This window comes from Tiliqua scincoides, chromosome 8, assembly GCF_035046505.1.
Source record: "Tiliqua scincoides isolate rTilSci1 chromosome 8, rTilSci1.hap2, whole genome shotgun sequence".
NCBI classification, from domain to species: domain Eukaryota; kingdom Metazoa; phylum Chordata; class Lepidosauria; order Squamata; family Scincidae; genus Tiliqua; species Tiliqua scincoides.
This window is the reverse complement of record NC_089828.1, coordinates 44,786,611-44,805,999: the sequence shown is the minus strand read 5'-3', so window position 1 is coordinate 44,805,999 and position 19,389 is coordinate 44,786,611. Positions and strand designations below refer to the sequence as shown.

The 19,389-nt window shown below is 44.5% G+C and overlaps 2 protein-coding genes across 11 annotated transcripts in view; one reads left to right on the top strand and one right to left on the bottom strand.

Annotated features, from left to right (window-relative positions):
* Positions 1-7,216, bottom strand: part of ZSWIM7 (zinc finger SWIM-type containing 7) — a 29,997-nt gene extending 22,781 nt beyond the window's left edge. For 3 of the 10 annotated variants that reach the window (XM_066634801.1, XM_066634810.1, XM_066634811.1), the window contains exons 1-3: positions 6,252-6,332; positions 4,263-4,393; positions 593-696 (exon numbers count right to left, since the gene is read on the bottom strand). In XM_066634801.1, the coding sequence (XP_066490898.1) occupies positions 593-668 (76 nt within the window). In that variant the 5' untranslated portion in view covers positions 669-696; positions 4,263-4,393; positions 6,252-6,332. Of the gene's footprint in view, positions 1-592; positions 697-1,162; positions 1,388-4,262; positions 4,394-4,755; positions 4,829-6,251; positions 6,333-6,417; positions 6,817-6,846 lie in introns of those variants that run through there. The other 7 variants (XM_066634803.1, XM_066634802.1, XM_066634805.1 and 4 more) reach the window with 7 other exon arrangements.
* On the top strand, positions 7,009-18,318 carry TTC19 (tetratricopeptide repeat domain 19). The gene is made up of 10 exons (XM_066634797.1): positions 7,009-7,239; positions 9,740-9,918; positions 11,066-11,176; positions 11,614-11,652; positions 11,786-11,842; positions 14,229-14,290; positions 15,535-15,629; positions 15,822-15,976; positions 17,200-17,362; positions 17,868-18,318. The coding sequence occupies exons 1-10, from the start codon at positions 7,050-7,052 to the stop codon at positions 18,041-18,043; spliced, it is 1,227 nt and encodes a 408-aa protein (XP_066490894.1). The 5' UTR covers positions 7,009-7,049; the 3' UTR covers positions 18,044-18,318.
* Positions 18,319-19,389: the final 1,071 nt, after the last annotated feature.

Genomic DNA, 19,389 nt, shown 5'->3' with positions numbered 1-19,389 from the left:
GGGGGGGGTTTCCAGATATGGGGGTATGCCTATACACCACTTTTCAACAAAAAGTGGTTAACAAAGTGGTTTACAAAGCAAAATAAATCAATAAAGGGTTCCTGTACCCAAAGAGCTCATAATCTTAAAAAAAAAATGCAAGAAGGGACTTCACCAACAGCCATTGGAAAAGGTGCCATGCTGGGGTGAAGAGGGACAGTTGCTCCCACCCCGCCTGCTAAATATAAAAGGACTCCACTTTAAAAGATGTCCAGTATAGCAGGAGTTGTATGTTTCCAGGAACTCAATTTTTCTTGAATAATCTCCATGAAAACAAACTTTCAGATTTGTTGAAAAGTCTCTGAGACCACTTCTCCACTTGCCCTGCAAATGTGGCACAGAGACAGCACATTCAGGAGGACATCTCCGTGGAACTTAATGATGATCTCTAAGGATTTAATGTGGCCAACTATGAGATACTTTAATCTGCCCATTTGGTAGTGGCATTATGCAAAATTAGCCAATTTCTATGCAAAATTGTATCAGTAGTCAAACCCCTGGACACCAAGATCCCCACTCGACCTGGAATTAGTGTCTGTATCACCTCACGTACCATGTGACATCTCATGAAAAACTTTTTCTATCTCTTTCAATAGTTCTTCAGCCACAGCAGGCAGAGTGGCGTCCATTGCACGACTGGATCACAGACCCCTCTTTCTGGTAGAAAAACAAACATATGTGATTGTTATTAAAGGATAATACAGTAAAGTGATTTTCCTCCCTCCAGAAAGGGCAAGAAAGGGTCCTATTTATTTATCCTTCATAAATATCTCAAATTTCATTTGTTTTTCATCAGAGAGAAAAGCTCTCAATGTCTCCATAATGCTGAGAGGGTCCTTGAAATTTCAAATCCCACAAACATTTGTTAAGTGTACTTAACACTTCACAGTATTTAGAGACACAAGAGTAAAACACAGTTAGCCACTCAGTTGCCTGAGTTCAACAAGAACCCACATATCAGTTCTGCACTCTCTTGCTGTGACCCAGATTAAGTGGGCTAATGAGAGAGCAAGCTACATAGTGGCTCAACATGAGGTAGCAGCAGATAAATATAGGTTTCTTAGAGCACAATCTTATGCCTGTGTACTCAGAAGTAGGTCCCACTGTCTTCAGTGGAGCTTACTCTCAGGAAAAGGTGCACAGGACTGCAGTCTCAGGTTAGAAAGCCAAGCCACATGACAAGAGGAGAAAGCTGAAATGTCACAAGGCAATTGGATCTGTCAAATACAGCACATGTTTCAGCAAACATGTACTCCCAGAATGTGGCAACAACTAAAATAGGCCTGGGAGCCAGAGAGTATTTTAACTGTGCTTAAAGACCAGCCCCGGCCCAAGGGCATCATACCACCACAGAAAACACTGCACAGAAGGCAGCAGACACAAAAACCCTATCCCTCATCTTGTTTCGTCTTCATGGTTGATCCCTTAAGACAGGGCTTTTCAGACTGGGGCGTTGTGATGCCCCAGCCTGAGGGCCCTGGCCTCTGCCCCTTAAGGGGCAGGGGCAGCCAGGAGGCAGCGGCGCAATTCCCAGGATCGTGCCGCTCAGGGGGGCTGCAGGGGCTTGGGTCCACTTACCTGAGCCTCCTGCAGCCTCCCGGAGGTGCAGGGAGCCCTGCACAATCTTCACTTTGAAAACAAAAGTTGGAGCGATCGTGCCCTGCCGTTGCTAAAGTGGAAGTGGAGCACAATCGCTCCACTTTTACTTCTGAAGCTGCAGGAGCCCTTCAGAAGGTTGCGCAGGGCTCCCCGCACTCCCAGGAGGCTGCAGGAGGCTCGGGTAAGTGGACCCAAGCCCCTGCAGCCCCCCAGGGCGGCTAGATCCTGAGAATTGCACCACTGCCTTCCCCCCACCCCTGCTGTCTTCCCCTGCCCTGCAAGAACTTAGAGCAGCTCAAACCCTCCTAGAGAGTTTGAAAACCAGTGCCTTAAGCAAAACAGGAAGTGCAGAAAGCGTTGGCAACCCTTGCTCCCCAGCATGTGCTACACTTCCTGATTTGTTTAAAGAGGCAGGAAACCAGTAAAGTGGTAGGGGACCAAACTTGCTGCTCTTTGATCTGGTTTCTGCTTGCTTTTAGTAAATGGAATGTTGATCAGAGTACACTGGAGAGTTGCTTGGTGGGAAAGGCACACTGAGTCTGTTCACACTCCCCAGAATCTGCAGCTCAATGCACTGCTTGTGTGGTCAAAGGGCTGGCCCAGCTAGGGGTTTATGTATGCCTGGTGAACTATTTCTTTTGCTGTTGGGGCAGCAGGCATGTGTGCTCACAGCCCTTGCCATATCACAAACTGCTTTGGAAGTCACACAGTTTTAAAATCTGGTCTGTTCCCTTTGGTCATGTGAGAGGGTCCTTTCGGTTGTGCTGCCATTACAAGAGGTTAGGACCTCCAATGCTGGCTGCAAGTAAGTTTTAAAAAACTCCTCCCATCCCCAGCAGCAAAGCAATCCTGGGGATTGTGTCACTGCCCTACTCCTTCCCCTGCCCCTTCAGGGGCCAGAGGCAGGGATTCTCAGGCTGGGACCTCACGATACCCCAGTTTGATAACCTCTGGGTTAGGGGAAGGTGGCCAGAAACAGGGCCTTCTCCATGGTGGCGCATGTACTGTGGAATTCCCTCCACTTTGAGCTGAGAACAGCTTCCTCATTGTTAACCTTCTGGTGAGACCTGAAGACATTTTTGTTCCAAATAGTCTTTGGGGCCTTGTAGGAGGGTATGATGGCTATTATTTAATGTTTTAATTGATGGTTTTTTTAAATGCTACTGCTTGCTACAGGTTGGTTTTTAATGTCTATTTTATAGTTTAAAGTTTCATTTGTATTTTATAGTTTATATATTTTTATCTTCTATGATATTTTAATTGTTTGTTAGCTGCCTTGAGTGCCCTTTGAGGAGCAAGGCATGGTAAAAATCAAATCAATCAATCAATAAAAGCAGTTTGCCATGCAGCTTGAGGTTGATGTCACAGAAAGAGCCCTAATGGATCAGACTCAGGTGGGTCCACCTAGCCCAGCATCTGTTTCCTATGGCAGCCAACCAGATGTCTCTGAGAAGTCAAAAGTAAGATACGAAGGCAAAGCTGAAGCCAAAACTGGTCGGCGAGGATGGTAGACCAGAAGCATGAGCCAGATCTCTGTCTGTTCTATGCCAACCAAGGCTGGCACAGTGAAAGCCATGATTTTATCTATTTCAGCATTTCTCATACATTTTTGGTGGGTCGAGAGCTCCCTGACCAGAAAACAGCAACATAAAATGGTGCACAACCTGCTACAGTGGCCACAGCGCACCACTTCCTGGCCCAAAAATCGGGTTGCGACCCACTGATGGGTCAAAACACAGTTTAAGAACTGCAGCAAGCAACAGCCACTGAAGTGGGTTGATTGAAGGCACTATCCGGAAGCTACTTCCAGACTGTATGCCATTTTAGGCTGCAGCTTCCTGGCCTAGGTAGCCACCAGCCCCACTGCAGTTTAGGACCCTTGATCTGTTTTGTTGTTCTGACAGTTTGGGACCAATAGCAACTTTTACCAGATTACTTTGTGAAATGGAGCCACTGGAAACAAAAAGGATGGGTAGAGGGCAAAATGAATGTATCAGAAGGGAGGAGACAAGAGACTGCTAATATATTTTCTCCTGGCTGCGTCTCAAAAAAAGCAAAACTTGTCAGTCTTTCGCTCCCAAGAGAGAGTTCTTGGTTATTTAAATACATTGCATGTTTGGAAAACTGAGAGCTGGAATTCAAGCAGCAGGAAAAGCCGGAGATCCTGGGATTCTGACCTCTGGGGATATTAATATTGGAGATGAACAGACAGAGGTCTGCCTCAAGCTTCTGGTCTGCATGACCAGATAAACACAAACTGTAAAGCAGAGACAGAGGTATATCTCTGAAAACAATCAAACATGGCCAAATCCCCAGAATAGCTTTCCCCATCTTGAGAATGTGGAAATGAGTGCAGGAGGAAGAGCGGGAAGGCCAAATCTCTACAACAACTGTGGCATTCCTAACTTTTAAAGACAGCTAGTCTTTAAAATAGTTCTACATAAAAGTAGAATGTTCTAATTCATGAATCACCAATTTATTTTTAAGATGTACAACAAATTACACAATTTTTGCAAGCCGGTTGTATGTTACCAGCTGTTCAGCTTTAATAATTTTACAGTTCAAACCTACTTTACAAGGCAGATCTGCTGAGAAATAAATTCCACTGAATTCATGGGGCTTACTTCCAGAAAACTGTGTAGACACTGTAGAGCAGCGCTTCTCAAACATTTTAGCACCAGGACCCACTTTTTAGAATGACAATCTGTCGGGACCCACCGTAAGTGATGTCATTAACCTGGAAGTGATGTCATGGCTGGAAGTGACATCATCAAACAGAAAAATCTTTAACAGCTCCATACAACAAAATTGAATCAATTCAGTAAATTAAAAGTTTACAATAAGTATAAGTTTAAAAATTTATTTAAAATAAAGAAGAACCCTCCTAATCCTCCCAACCAGTTGCTGATCTCTTTTAAAAAATTCTCCAAACATCCCAAAGGTTGCAATCCTGGGAGTAAGGCCAACTGACTATCATTGTTAAAAGCATATACATGGTAGCCTGTTAAAACTACACACCTATAACATTTCCTCAAATGCAGTCATATACTATGGTAGCATCACATCTAATATACAGTATTACAAATCAAATATAAATTGAAATGAATGGGGACCCACCTGAAATTGGCTCACAACCCACTGAGTGGGTCCCAATCTATAGTTTGAGAAGCACTTCTGTAGAGGACTTAAACCTTAGCTGAGAAAGGAGTCAGATTTTAAATATAGTTACTACCCAACTCAAAATATTTTAGAGTGAATGGTTCCTTTATGGATTTCAAGGCCATATTTCACTGATATTCCTGGTGTTTTGCCCTTATCTATGTGGGACAGTGGTTCCCAATCTTTAGGAACTTGTGGACCGCTGGGGCAAAAATTAGAATAGTCGTGGACCACATGTGGCTGTGGGGCAGGGTCTGACCTCCGCCCTCTCTGGTGGTCTGACTCCCAAGTGCTCCATCACAGAGGACGGAGAATGGACCGCCCACAACCGACACAGCGGTTGTGACTATGGGCAGTCGGTTCTCTGCCCTCATTGGTGGTCCATGGGAAACTGCTTGTTCAGGGAGACACTGGAAGTGATCAAAGGTGATTTTTTTCCCCTGAAATCTTGCAGACCACTTCTCAGAGTCTCCTGGATCACTTCTGGTCCACAGACCACAGGTTGGGAACTAGTGATATAGGGCAGTGGTTCCCACCATTTTTTTTTTCACTTGCATACCCCTAGGAAGCCCATTCCCATAAATTATACTCCTTATTAGTAAAATGTTGGTAGTTAATATAGTCATTATTTCAAATGTATATATTTTCAACTACTGATACATATCTGATAATACATGAATTGATGACCAGAAACTAGCAGTTTCTGGGGCTTTCAGTCATCTAGCTGCCTTCCTTCCTGCCTTGCCAGTCCAGCAAGGCATTCTGATACAGACCTGCCTTTTCCCACTACGATTCAATTATTTTTCAGTTCCTTTTTCAGACTCTAAAGATCCCGGCAAGCACCAGGTACCCCAGGTTGGAAACCACTGATGTAGGACATAGACAAGGGTGAAATGTCTAGGAAAGCTAAACTTAGTGAATGTGGCCTTGAAACCTGTAGAAGGAACCTTTCACTTTTATGACAGTTCTGGCCACAGAAGACTCAATTACTATGCAAGAAATCTTTGTTCATTAGTCAGTCGATTAAATCTGCATAAGCTTACATACTAACAAAGCAGTTCTAAAGAAAAACACCGTTTTTCTTTAGAACTATTTTGTTTATATATAAGCTTACATAAACTTATTTTTAGAAGATGTATTCAAGTTTTAAAGGATAATATCACCCTTGTTTCATCTCACACACAGAAATTACTTAAAAGGAATCTTACCACATACAATTTTTTATTTAAAAAACCCTTATTTTAAAAATCTGACCACTTTCCCAGCTTACCAACACATTTTAGTACAGTAATCTAACTGCTAAATTGGCTGCACATTTCAGCCCTATATTCTAGTACAATTTTGCTGTACTTGTAGTGAAGGGATGCTGCCTTGGGTTTGACTGCAGAATAGCCAGCCACCAATTCTAAAATAATAACATTAAAATGTTAAATTTGAAACACATGGCAGTCCACCTTGCAAGGCTGGCATGAGGATGGGATGGAGAGTAGGAACCGTGGCTACAGGTTTGCAACCCCCCCTGGAAGAGGGCAGGAGACAAATCATAACACACAAATTTTAGGAGCAAGAACCACAGCCAGGCCTCAGGCCCTCTGACATTGGAGTAAATTGCTTCTTTACCCAGCATGAAATTAATCTGTGGAAGTCCCAGTCACAAGACGTGACCCCAAGATTCCTCATATAAAGGGCCTCTGGAACTTCCGGCCACAGGACTGGAGCCCCAAGTTCCCTCACATAGAGAGCCTGTGGAACTCCTGGCCACAAGACTTGAGCCCCAGTTTTCCCTCACACAGAGAGCCTGTGGAACTCCCGGCCAGAGGACTGGAGCACGAGGCTTCCTCATACAACCCTACGCGGGAGCGGGTGAGCAGGCGGAAGCCACTAAGGCTGCAGTCCTGTGCATGCTTTCCTGGGAGTCAGCCCCCTTGAACTCAACGGGACTGGCTTCCGAGCAGACCCGCAGAGGACTGGGCTGCCAGCCAGGGAACTAGCGCTCCATGCTACGCCCCAGCAGCATCACTCCGTTCGCAGCAACCGCCCGCAACTAACCTCAGTCACGTGACGCAGGTTCCCCCAAAAGATTGGAAAAACCGCCAACTAGTCGCGATGCACGTGATCAGTCCTGCGACCAATCGGCGGCCAGCTCTGTCCGCTGCAGACGAGCGGAAGTCGCGTCCCAGAGCCGGCCTCTTCCATTGGGCGGCGTCATAGCGACGGGCGCGTGACATCATCACCAATTTCTTAAAGGGGCCATGGCGCTCTCCGCGCAGCTGAGGTACTTCCGAGTACTGGCGCCGCGGCTCGCGGTTGCTACGGGAAGGCGCTGCCTGACGCAGCCGAGGCCGCGGCCCAGACCCAGCGACAACAGGGGGTGGTCCCGGACTAGGGCTTATCAAGCAACGGTGGGTGTTGCCGCCGCCGCCTTTGGAGCCAGCCTATCAGGTAATAGAGACGTGGCCTAGGTAGCGGCCTGTCACGTGGGCCGGACTGTCACATAATCGGGGAATGGCCTGGATAGTGGGCGGGGCTCACGAGCATAGGCCTATCAGGAAATGGGCGTGGCCTGGGCAGTGGGCAGTGGCCTGTCACGTGGACCAGCCTATCAGATGAAATAGAGCTAGGCTTAGAGAGTGAGCAAAGCCACGTGGGCCAGCCTTTGTTGCTAGCCTACCAGGTAATGGGCGTGGCTTAGAAAGGGGGCGGGCTCACATGGGCCATTAGAACTGGGGCAGTGCATACCTATGCAGCTCATATTTAGGCTGGAGAGTCGCGTCTTGTATTGAGGTGGAATAATTTTTAATACTTAAAATTTTTTTAATAAGTGGCTGTTAATTCTGTGGATGGAACCTGCATCCTTTCCTTTTTAAAAAGATCATATTTATATTTTTATACTTCTAAAATGCTCAACTGTATATATTTATATCTATATTAAAAAGTCACATTTGTATTTTACTTTTCAGTGTAGCTTCAAACTACCTAATAAAAGAAGCTCAGCCATACAATGCATGTTTTAAAAAGGCAAGACAAATGACATATATATTTGCACTGTTTTTATTTACATGGCAAAGGAAAACTTCTTGGCCAAAAGCTGTCAGAAGCTACCATGGAAAAGTAGAAAATAAATGTCGAGAAATATGATTTTTTTTTCTTTTTAAGGAAAGAATGTCAGGTCTGGGATGGGCTCTTGCTCAGTGGTGGAGCATCTGTAAGAACATAAGGACAGCTCTGCTCTATCAGGCCATAGGCCCATCCAGTCCAGCTTCACAGCGGCCCACCAAATGCCCCAGGGAGCACCCAAGACAACAAGAGACCTGCATCCTGGTTGGATGAGGCAAGAGGCAAGGCAAGAGACCCTTGCATCTGGCATTCTGACACAGCCCATTTCTAAAATCAGGAGGTTGCACATCCGCTCTGCATGTGGACCAGTGTTTCTCAGCCAGTGGTACAGGTACCACCAGTGGTACCTGAGGTGGTGTCTGGTGGTATGTGTGGGATCCCAAGATACCTGCTGCCCAGCACCAAGATCAGCAATGCAACAAATGGTAGTAGGAGGCTTGGCTCGGCGGGCACAACTCCAAAGTTTGCTTTACAGCGCACAGAAAAGCCATCCTGTCCACTCTGAACCTCTTACTGGTGTTTGTCGCTTCACATCTGGCTTCCCAACCCAGAAGTAACTGGCAGTGACATCATCAACAGTTACTTCTAGTGATACTTCCAATAGATGGACCATGCAGTGTGGTGCAGCAGGGAACAAACATTGAGAAATACTGATGTAGATAGTTCCTGGTTCAGTCTATAATAGACAAGGCAAGAAAAGATCCTGGTCTGCTTGAAACCCTTGGAGAGTCATTGCCAGCCTGTTGATTCTGACTGACCTTGCAGAAGGCACCTTTTCTTATGTTCTCAAGTAGCAGTGCATTGATGCTCTGCCTCTCTTACAGGATAAGCCTATGCATGTCTGCTCAGAAGTAAGTTCCACTGGGTTCAATGGGACTTACTCACATGTAAGTATGTACAGTATAGGATTGTGGCCATAGTGTACTTGACCCATATCCACACTCCACATCTAAAGCATAGTAATTACTGTATTATTAAAAATATTTCTATACTGCTTTTCATCAAACAGTTTCATCAAACAGTTTCATCAAACAAATAAAGCAGTTTAAAGAGAAAATCTAATAACTAAATGGCTCCCTGTTCCAAAAGGGCAGATAGACTAAAAAGATGCAGAAAAACATCAACAACAGCCCCCCACCCCAAAAAAAATCTGTGCAGGGGTGAAGAGGGACAGTTATTCTTCCTGTGCTAAACATAAGAGGAACATCACTTGATTTATTTTATTTATGGTGGTTTTATAGGAATTTCAACTGATGGGTTTTAACTGGTGGTTTTAACTGAGTCCAAAAGTGATCAGTTTTGCCCTATCCTGTCAAGTTTTGGAGATACAGCATAGCCTCATGAGGAACGCATAGCGTAGGCTTTCTCATAAGGAAGCTGCTTGAGCCATTCACTAATGAGGCTATGCCATACCTCCAAAGCTAGATAGGGCAAAACTGATGCCCATTTTTTGAATCAGCATCCCAAATATACCCTGGAATAGGTCTAACTTTTAAGATAGCAAAATGTGTTTCCGCCTGTGTAATTATTACCATTATACACATTAGTGGTCATAATAAATAGATGTGGAATGGGAGCTGGTCCAAGGGACCTAGAAAGGATCCTTGGCACAGACGCAGAGTTCATTCTACAAGCCAAGGCCAAAGAGTCTGCCCATCAATTGAAGGGACTACCCCAGAGCAACCATAGTTGCTGTGTTCAACCCCAGTGGAAATCCACTAGGGAGGGGGAACACCTCACTGTTGTTCTCTCTGTACTGCTGATTGATAGTCATAGATTCTTGTTCCATGCTGAGTTGAGTTACTCTCTTTTTTTTTCTGCCCAGCCTTTTCTCTTTTCTCCAAAGAAGCTGAGAAAGAGAAAGAAAAGGATGTGGAAGAAAGCCACGACAAGGAGACAGCAAAGAATGTGGAAGAAAGCCATGAGGAGATGGAAAAGGATGAGGAGGAAAGGCATAAGAAGGAGATGGAAGACACCATCATTTTCTTGCTGAAGAAAGCCAAGGTGAGGCTCTAGGGTCAGCGAGGGTGCAGGCCAGGGAAATCTGATGCTGGAACCTGCATTTGACAAAAGATACTTATTGAGAGCAAGTGGTGTAATAGTTAAAAGTGCTGGACCTGGGTTCAGATTTTTGCTGGTCCATGAAGTTGACTGGGAGACCTGGGACCACTTACACACTCTTAGGGCCTTATCCTATCCAACTTTCCAGTGCCAATGCGGTTGCAGTGCAGTTCTAAGGTAAAGGAGCAAACGTTCCCTTACCTTGAGGAGGCCTCAGTGACTGCCCCTTCATTGCAGGATGCGGCGCACACCCCATTGGCACAGCTGCATTGGTACTGGAAAAGTTGGATAGGATTGGGCCCTTAGCCTAGTCTACGTCATACTGTGTCAGAGATGGGACGGGAGTTGGGGAAAATCAATGGCCTGGGATCATTGGAGACAGGGCAGGACACAAACAAATGTGAGAATTATGGAGAGAATCAAGTTTGTACTGGCAATATCTGGCAATTGTGGGGACTGAAGGTAGAACGTTCTGTATTCAAAGCACGCACTTTACCACTAAGCTACGAACCAGTACAGGGTTGACTTGAGAAAAAGTGGGGAAGCATGTACACTGCCCCAAGCAACTTGGGGTAGGGTAGGCTAGAAATATGCAAGTTACAGTGAGGATTATTTTCATTTAAGAGAATGTATATGTCATGTGATCATCTTAACTTTCAAGATGGCCAGGTTGCATTCCCCCCACCCCCTCCTGAAGTTCATGTATTTATCTGGACCCTGCATGTTTTTGTCCCATTTCCCCTCCATTTATCCATTTCCCCTCCATTTCCATTGCTTTACCTTGCAGTACATAATTCTTGCAGTCCTTGTATTGCAGTCTTTGTATTCAGTTGCAGGGGAGCAATCGGTGGGGGGCGGTTATATCTTCAACTCCTGCTTGTGGACTTTCCAGAGTCATCTGGTTTTCCACTTTGAGAAATAGGCTGCTGAACCAGATAGAATTTTGGACTAAATTAGCATGATGCTCCTTAAGTTCTTTTGACCCTTTACTCCATGGTCCCATGGGGAGGGGCGGAACTTTCCCCAGACTTGCCAGTCTACACTTGATAGTTCTGATCTGGTTTTCTCTCTCTTCTTTCTTGTTTTTCAGCTGAACATCATGAAAGGAGAATTGGAAGAAGCTGAGAAGATCTTGCATGAATCCGCTCGGCTCTCTCACAAAGCAGACAACAAGGCGGCCATCATCTACACGTATGACACGGTGAGTTCAGGAACTCTTCAGAATCTTGCAATCAGGTGACATCATATCAAGTTTCGGTTCTGAGATCATACCATGCAAGTGAAGGATTTGAGAAACTTTTTTAAGATGTTGTTTTTAAAAAGCAAGTCTCTCGCCCTTTTGGTGAAAATGTGTGCTCAATGGCTTGTGAAACCTCTGAAGCCAAAGTAAGGAGTGAGCAAGTCTTTTCCTGAACAAACCCTTCATTTGGAAGAGTCCCAACAGCAGTAGATGTTGATGGACATTTTCCATGATTGTCCCCGGCACAGACTTTTATCGCTCACCTTTCCTACATTTTGTTTTTAAAAGATGTGTTTATTGTACATTTAATTGTGTCTTGTTATCAGTTGTCTTGGATACCTGTTATGGAGACAAATGGGGTATAAATATTAAATAAATTAAAATTTGGTATCTTTCAGATGGCAAATCTAGCCTTCTTGAGGGGGCAGCTGGACCAAGTAAGTAAGACACAGAAGATGGTATGCACAACAGGTACCAGGGAATGCTGTCTCTGTGAAGTCCCCAACTGTCACCTCCTGCTGTGCTGCTATTTCTTTTGACTATGTCAACCCACTCACTGTCTCATTTCAGGCAGAAAAACTTTTCAAGGCAGCAATGAGCTTTCTGCTGGCTGGAGGCATGCAACAAGTAAGAATTCTTTTCTACTAGGAATCTGTCCCAAAATGGTTTCTCTGGAATTCCCAGATTTCTTCTGGAGTTTGCAAATGCTTAATCTATATTATGTGGTGCAGAATTTTGAGGTGATTTAGAAAGAAGGGGAGAAACCCTGAAGTTTTTGCCTCAATTTTTTTTAAAGGTTCTAGTTCTCACAGTGGCAAAGCCAAAGTTGTAAACCTACAGAATATTTCCTAATACACAGAATTCAGCAGAAGAAAATCTCTGATGCACCACCTATACTCGCCCACAAGTTGATCCCACAGATAAGTCGAGGGCAGGTTTTGAGCCAACAATCATAGAATTTTCTATGACCCTCAGATAAATTGGGGGTTAAACTTAGGGGGGTGTCTGACTATAGTTTTGTCTGGTTTTACTCGAGGCTGGATCCTGAAAAATAACCCACCATTAATTGTTACCTAAGAACTGTAGTCTCTAATTTATTAAAAATATAGTAAACGATCATAAGATACATTTTTATTCTTTAAATTCTGGTCTTCATCACCTTTTTGTAAGCACTATCAGAGTAAGTGCACTGTAAACAACATACTAGTAAAACAGTGGTTCCCAACCTGGTATTCATGTACTCCCAGGGACACTCAACAGGACCTTTAGGGGTACTGGAAAAAGAATGGAATAATGGTAGAAAAAGGCAGGTCATGCTCCAGAATGCCTTGCAAGACAGGAATGCCTAGCAAGGACCAGCAAGGCAGGAAGGGAGGTAGCTAGCTGGCTACCCCACCAATAGCTAGTTTTTGGTCATCAATTCATGTATGAACCAGTGACTGAAAACCAGCACAGTAAAAAAGCTGAAACATAATATGGAAAGTAATCAATCACCCAGGATTTCTCAGCACACTTCTGGTACAAAACAGTGCAAAGGCAGAGTCTTCTGTTCTTCAAACAGATAAAAAGAGAAAACACTGTGATGAATACATGAAGTCTGGACTTTCATATAGAGGAGATGAGGGCTTGTATTATTAATTACAAACATTTTGCTAATATGAAGGGTACAATTTATGGAAATGGGCTGCCAAGGGATATGCAAGTGAAAAAGGTTGGGAACCACTGCAGGAGAACCATGAATCAAATCCACCTTTAAGGTGTCTGGTGTGTTAAGCCAGAAGCTCTATGTACAACATACAACCCATAATACATAACTGGGAGTGTGCAATTCAATTCACAGAAGAGAAATGCAGCTGCATATATTTGCAACCCTTTTTACTCAGAAGTAGACCCACTGCTTTCCATGGGTGTTGTTCTTGAGTAAGGGTGCATTGAATTGTAACCTGCTTCAGATGGAAAGGAGGATTCCCATCCTGGTGTTTCAAAAAACAGACCTGCTTTGTAATCATTTGCAAAGCAGAACCAGGCTGCAGCAGAAGGAAGGAGAATAAAAGGTTAACAAATTGCTTCCAAGGAGCTGAGCCTGTCTGCTGCTTGAGAAACTTGGCGCCTGTCTGCCGCCTGAGAAACGAAACTTCTCAGAGTTGAAAGGCTTTGCCCTCTGATTGACCCGGAGATAAGGCAAAGTGATAATTTGAGCTTGATTACTTGGCAAAAATTTCACGTACTATAGGCAAGTATCTGTAGTATTAAAAAAACCCAAGTTGATAGTTCCTAAGACTACAAGGATCAGCTTTGAGAACCATGCCCAGCAAAAGCCAGATATAATTATCAAAAGTGATTATTGAACTATGTCAGCGGTCTCCAAACCATGGGACTGCTGTGTTAAGGAAGAGCCTTCCTTGACATGCACGGAGCTTACCATTCCGTACTGCTGCCTGTTATTTTTCTAGCCAATCTCAGCAGAAAGTTGCTCCAGGCAGCCGCTTCCTTCCCAAAATCGGGGTGCAGAGCCTGCTGGGGCCAATGGGCAGAGGAAGCAGCTGCCCAGCACAACTTTCTGACAAGATTGGCTGGAAAGGTAGCAGGCAACAGTGCAGAATGGTAAGCTCCATGCTTGACAGGGATGGCTTTTTCCAGGCACCGGATCCTGCCTGCGGACTGGGGTTTGGTGCCTGCTGGACTAGATACTTGGATCTTGCAGAATACATTGACTGCCAACTGAGGAGCTCTGTGGACTCCTTTTGGCTCAGTAGGCCTTTGACTCTCGGAGTGTTTTTCTGCTGCTCATGGTGGCTATTGGCACTTCATCCTCTTTCTAGCCAAGCAGCAGCAGCTGCTGATATGAAAATTCCTTCAGTTCAGGTGGGGCTCTCTGTAAAGGTGGAATAGGGTCCTGTGCAATTTGCATATCATGACAATGATGGGGAGGAATGCAAGGGAGTCAGTGCCGTGGACCATGCTTGCCTGCTTGATTAATATAATTCTCTCTTCCCCCCCCCCCCTCCTCTAGGATGACAATGCAATCATTGAAATGTCCCTCAAGCTTGCCAGTATCTATGCTACGCAGGATCAGTAAGCTCTCTCACTTTCTCCCTGCTAGTTTTATTGCATCTACCTGGTGATGTTTCCCTATTCTATCTGTTGAAACGTAGGCAGCCAGCTCACCTGCTGATATTGACATGCATGCACCAGCCAATTGAGCATCCAGGCCTACCTGACTGGTCAGAGGGCAGGTTGGAATACCTAGATGGTTGTAAAACATCCAGTAGGATGGGACAATGATGGCATCGAAACAAAACTAGGTTTTTTAAGGACCACTCACATCCCTGGATATCAGAGAATGCAGTGGACCTCTCAAGCTGATACTTGAGCAAATACAATTGGCAAACAGTGAGACAGTAGATGAGTTGGGGAAATTGTTTTGCTTTTATGTTAGGTGCTCAGAACATTCAAAACTATTTTCCAAGCCTGATTCTCTTCCTGTATTATGCAACCTCACTCTGCATATGTACTTTTAATAAATTCCTTTTAATGTTTTAATTCTTTACTTGCCTGTGGCTGGGTGAACTCAGTCTTGCCCCTCAACCATTGGCTGCGTTTATTGGTTAGGTTCTGGGGGAATTCTCCGTTTAACTGGGACTTCTGAAGATGCTCTCTATTTGGCTGGCTGTAGTCTTGTGGGTGGCTGTGGCATCTACTGATTTTGGGCCCAATCCTATCCAGCTTTCTAGTGCTGATGCAGCTGTGCCAATAGGGCATGTGCTGCATCCTGTGGTTGGAGGACGGTCAGGGAGGTCTCCTCAAGGTAAGGGAATTCTTGTTCCCGTACCTTGGGGCTGCATTGCAACTGCATTGGGAAATTGAATAGGATTGGACCCTTTGGCTCTGGCATAGTAGCAGATTAAAAGAAATAGGAGTACATCAGCTTAAGAACTCCGCCACACTCCCAGATCACTAAAAATGACTGGAAATTTCTTTGCTTTCTGAAAAACAGAAGCAAGACAAGACATCCACAAATCTGAATTTTGCAATTTGTACCACAAGCTAGCATATTAGCCTGGAAATAGTTCTTGGAAATAACCTTGGGAAATAGTTCTAGAACTGCCTTGCTTTCTGCACTGGAATGTTTAATGTGCAAACCTACTTTTTAAAGCGAGATGAAGCCATTTCTGCCCAATGTTGCATATGCACAACAGTGATCAAATGTGTACACCTGTGGGCTGGGCAGAAATGGGTTAATAGTAACTTGCACAGTAACAATGTGATTCACATCAGTTCTTTGTACTGGGGTGGGGTTTCCTCCTTCCATTGTGCAGACACAAGTTGGCACTGGCTGGTTACGAGTTCTGTATCCTGACTCTGGAGGAGAAAATAGCCAAGCAGAAGGACCTGCCCACCGATGCCTTGTCAGGTACAGGAGTTAGACAGGCAAACTATTGGTCGTCTCTTGCCCACTATCCTTCTGCTGTGAAATCCTTTGTAATGCCTCTTTCAGGGCTTTGGTCCATCTTAAACAAATCAAACTTGAGTGTAATTCTTTCAAACTGATCGCATCAGAGGAGCAGCTCTGCTACTCTTCATCCGTCCCTCTTGTCACCAACAGAGGAAGAGAGAATTGACACACGTCTTCTCCTGGGACTGAGCCTGGACTCCTATGCCCGCTATCTCCTGGCCCACAACCGGGCTGCCTTGGCCCAGAAGATGTATGAGCAAGCACTGCAGATCGCTATGGAGGTTCACGGAGAGACACACCCCCAGGTGAGGACTGTGGGAAAACAGAATTATGGTAAGGGCTGCATAGCAAAAAAAAATTGCAAGTTCTTACATAAGCTGAGCAAATTTGCAGATGTGTCTATCCACTGGCTAGAACAGCGTTTCTCAAACTGGGTTGGGACCCACTTGGTGAATCCCGCAGAGCCTCCAATGAAAACACCAGTGATGGGAAAGATCAGATAACCAATTGCCTCAACCCCTGAGGCTGTTCAGAAATAAAATAGCAGCTAACTGTCTTGCAAACAGCTGAGTTCTTGTACTTTGTGAGATAGTTGCCAACTGCCTTGCAAGGAACTGAGCTCCTGCACTTTTGCAAGCCCTGTTGCATATATGCAACATTGGGCAGAAATGGCTTAAGTCTGCTACTGACCGGTAGTGGGGACAGGTGAAGACTGGGTTACGTAATGAAGCCCCTCAAGCCTTGAGACTATGCATTAGGGCTGCCTCATTATGAGAAATGGATTAAGTTTTTTGCAAATAAATAATTACTTGTAAATAAACAAATAAAAATATTGTGTCTTTCTAGATCTCCCTTTTTTAAAAAAAGTCTTGTAAAGCTAGGTGGATCCTGATAGTGTCATTTTAAAAAGGGGGTCCTAGTGTTAAAAAGTGCGCCGCTTAGCGATGGGGATATGTTCTCCAATCCCTGTTATGTGCTAAAGTCATTAAGTGAACATTCAGTCCAATCTGTTGCCTTTGTTGTGTAAACAGACACTCCCTGCCAGACACTAGCTGGCTGCACAGGCTACTGGAGATAGATGGTCTCTTCTTTGCATTAAGAGCCTCTCTGTTGTGTAAACAGACACTCTGCTGCAGGCTGTGGGAGATGTGATTGCCTCATTAAGATTATCTTTATTGTGCTTTGACCACTTTTATATATGCGGTCTGTCCTTAAGCGGATGGTTGTTAAGTGGTGCACGCCTGTATATAAACAAGGAATTTGTGCAGAGAACTTTGAAGTTCTTTCTAATTTAAGCCTCTAGTCCTTAATAATAAACAAAAAATGAAGATGGATGCTGAATTCCATACCCCATACTAAACTCCAGTGCTTGTGCAGTATGATCCACAAAGCTCAATATTACGCCACCTCTTAGCTCTGTGGGGAAAAAGTCATGTTTGCCACCCCTGCGTAGGTACTCGCTGAGAAAGCTGGCCCTTCAATTTCTTTGGGTTTTACAACAATTTGTTTGTACTCTCTTCTGAAACAGACCATAGTCCTGATGAATGATTTGGCCACTGCTCTGGATGCTCAGGGGCACTATGATGATGCTTATGAACATGTGAAGAAAGCATCGGAACTGGCCCACCAGACGGAGCACCCAGAGATCCACATCGTATTGAATAACTTGGCTGGGATCCTAATGCATAAAGGTTGGCAAAAGGGCATATTGGTGGGCATGGGGGGAGAAACTATAGCTGGGGTAACACTGGAGAGTGTTAGGAGCAGAGGCTGGCACATCCTGCAGTAAGGGGAGGGGGCATTTGGCATCCCACCTTAGGTGGTTTTGGGTTGGCTTTTTTAGACATGTGGGCAGGAGTTGGTGCATACATTGCACATATGTGACAGCTTAGAATACCATAAGCACTTGTTTTGATCTTTTGGCTAACTGCATCTATTTTACAGCCATAATGTTGTGAGTATTTTAATTCAAACTTTTATGATTTATTGAACATGTGAAGCAACTTTATATGGAGTCAGTCTCTTGATCCATCTAGCTCAGTATGACCTACGCCAATGGTGGCATTTGGCCTGCCACTCTGGTGCCAGGAAGTCTTGGTCAGCCCCAGCAAGAAACCTAAGCATTCCAGGTTCATCTGTCTTTAACATGTTCTTTTCCCCCTTTTTCTTCATTCCCTGCTACTGTCATGGATGCAGAAGATTTCTCACAGGCCAGAGAAATATATAAAGAAGCCTTGAAACAGGCAGAGAAAACCGGAGACGGTGCTTCAGTTCGACACATTCGGAAAGAACTAGCTGAACTTGCTAAGAAGAAAAAGCAGTCAAGACTTGCAAAAGATAAGCAGGAGAGAGATAAAGTGATAGATGACTGAGCATTGCCTCACCAGCTGGCACTTTCACAAGAGTTAGTAGATTGCTTTCTGCAGCATGGGCCTTTGGTGGTGCCTTACAAAAAAAGCACAAAAACTGCTAAGCTGTGAAGCAGCCCTGAACAGATGAAACTAGAAGCTGTCACCTGGCAAGGCCGGAGACTGGTTGTGCAATATGGGAGAAAGCTGGGGTTCTAAAGCCTTTGTATGGCAAAGAGATGCAAGAAGCTATGGTCTGGATCTAATACCCAATTAAAAAAAAAAGCCCAAAGCTGGAAGATGACTGGTTGTTTTCTGCTTGAGATTTATCCAAATTGGAGGCTAGAGGTTGCACTTCCTTTGCAAAGGGAACTGAAATTGACTATGGTTGTAGAATGGTTTGCAAAGGAACCGTGGCAGTGGGACAAGAGTAGGAGGAATTCACACTTGGAAGCATTTCCATGGCCAATAACACACTCTTAGCTCTGAGTCAATTGAGTCTGTGTTAAATTTATATCCCAGTTTTCAACCAGCAGCTCTGCAAACTGCCATAATTACAAATTTCCCAGAAGCCAAGTGCTCTTCTGTTTGAAGTGCCATCCACTGGTAGGAAACATGGGGAGTAGAGGTAATGTATCAGGTGCTGAAGTAGGGAGGAGCATGGTTAATCTAGGCTGGTGAGCAAATGCATACTTTTCTTCCTTGTCCTACCCTATCTGTTACCAGTGAGGTTTTTTTTTTTGTATTTCTTCATTCATGTAGCAGATGGGCTATGCATTTTGGACTATTTTCTTGAAGTCTCCATATGCAGTGATGGCACTACTTTTTGAAACTTGTCAGGTGCTCAAACCCCTGCCCTTTGCTACTCTTGGGTAAGTCATATTCTGGGGAAAGAGACAAGACTGTAAAACTATCAAGGACATTGATCAGCTTGGGGATCTGGAAAAATGAGCAGATAAGGAGCATCCTCCACACAAAGGAGCTACATAAATTGTCAATCATTATTCCAGGAACACAGTGAATAGTATGGTTGTTGGCCATGCCTTGACCAGCATGTATGCATTCCCCCACAGTCTCCAAAATGCTGCACAGAGTCTAGCTAGCACCAAGGCTTGACAAACTGCCTTCAGAAAGGCAGCTAAAATTGTGTTTTAAACTTTCCACTCAACCTGAAAAGTGGTAAGAATAAACATCTCTCTCCATCCTTTCCCTTTAAGGTTAGGGTGTACATCAAAAGATTAAGGCTTCCTTGAATTCTTCTGCAGAACTTGGTCCCTGTCATGAATGTGTACAGTTTAGGCCTAGGTTAGCATGTGAAGCCTGAACCAAACTAAGTCAGTAACAGAGAAGTGGCTAGCAGTTCCTAGCTG

Bases quoted from the DNA above. Each gene is read 5' to 3' on its own strand.
- TTC19 (XM_066634797.1), top strand. From the start codon at position 7,050: ATGGCGCTCTCCGCGCAGCTGAGGTACTTCCGAGTACTGGCGCCGCGG. The intron at 9,919-11,065 runs GTGAGGCTCTAG...CTTGTTTTTCAG, and splicing joins TCTTGCTGAAGAAAGCCAAG to CTGAACATCATGAAAGGAGA. The intron at 15,630-15,821 runs GTACAGGAGTTA...TGTCACCAACAG, and splicing joins GCCCACCGATGCCTTGTCAG to AGGAAGAGAGAATTGACACA.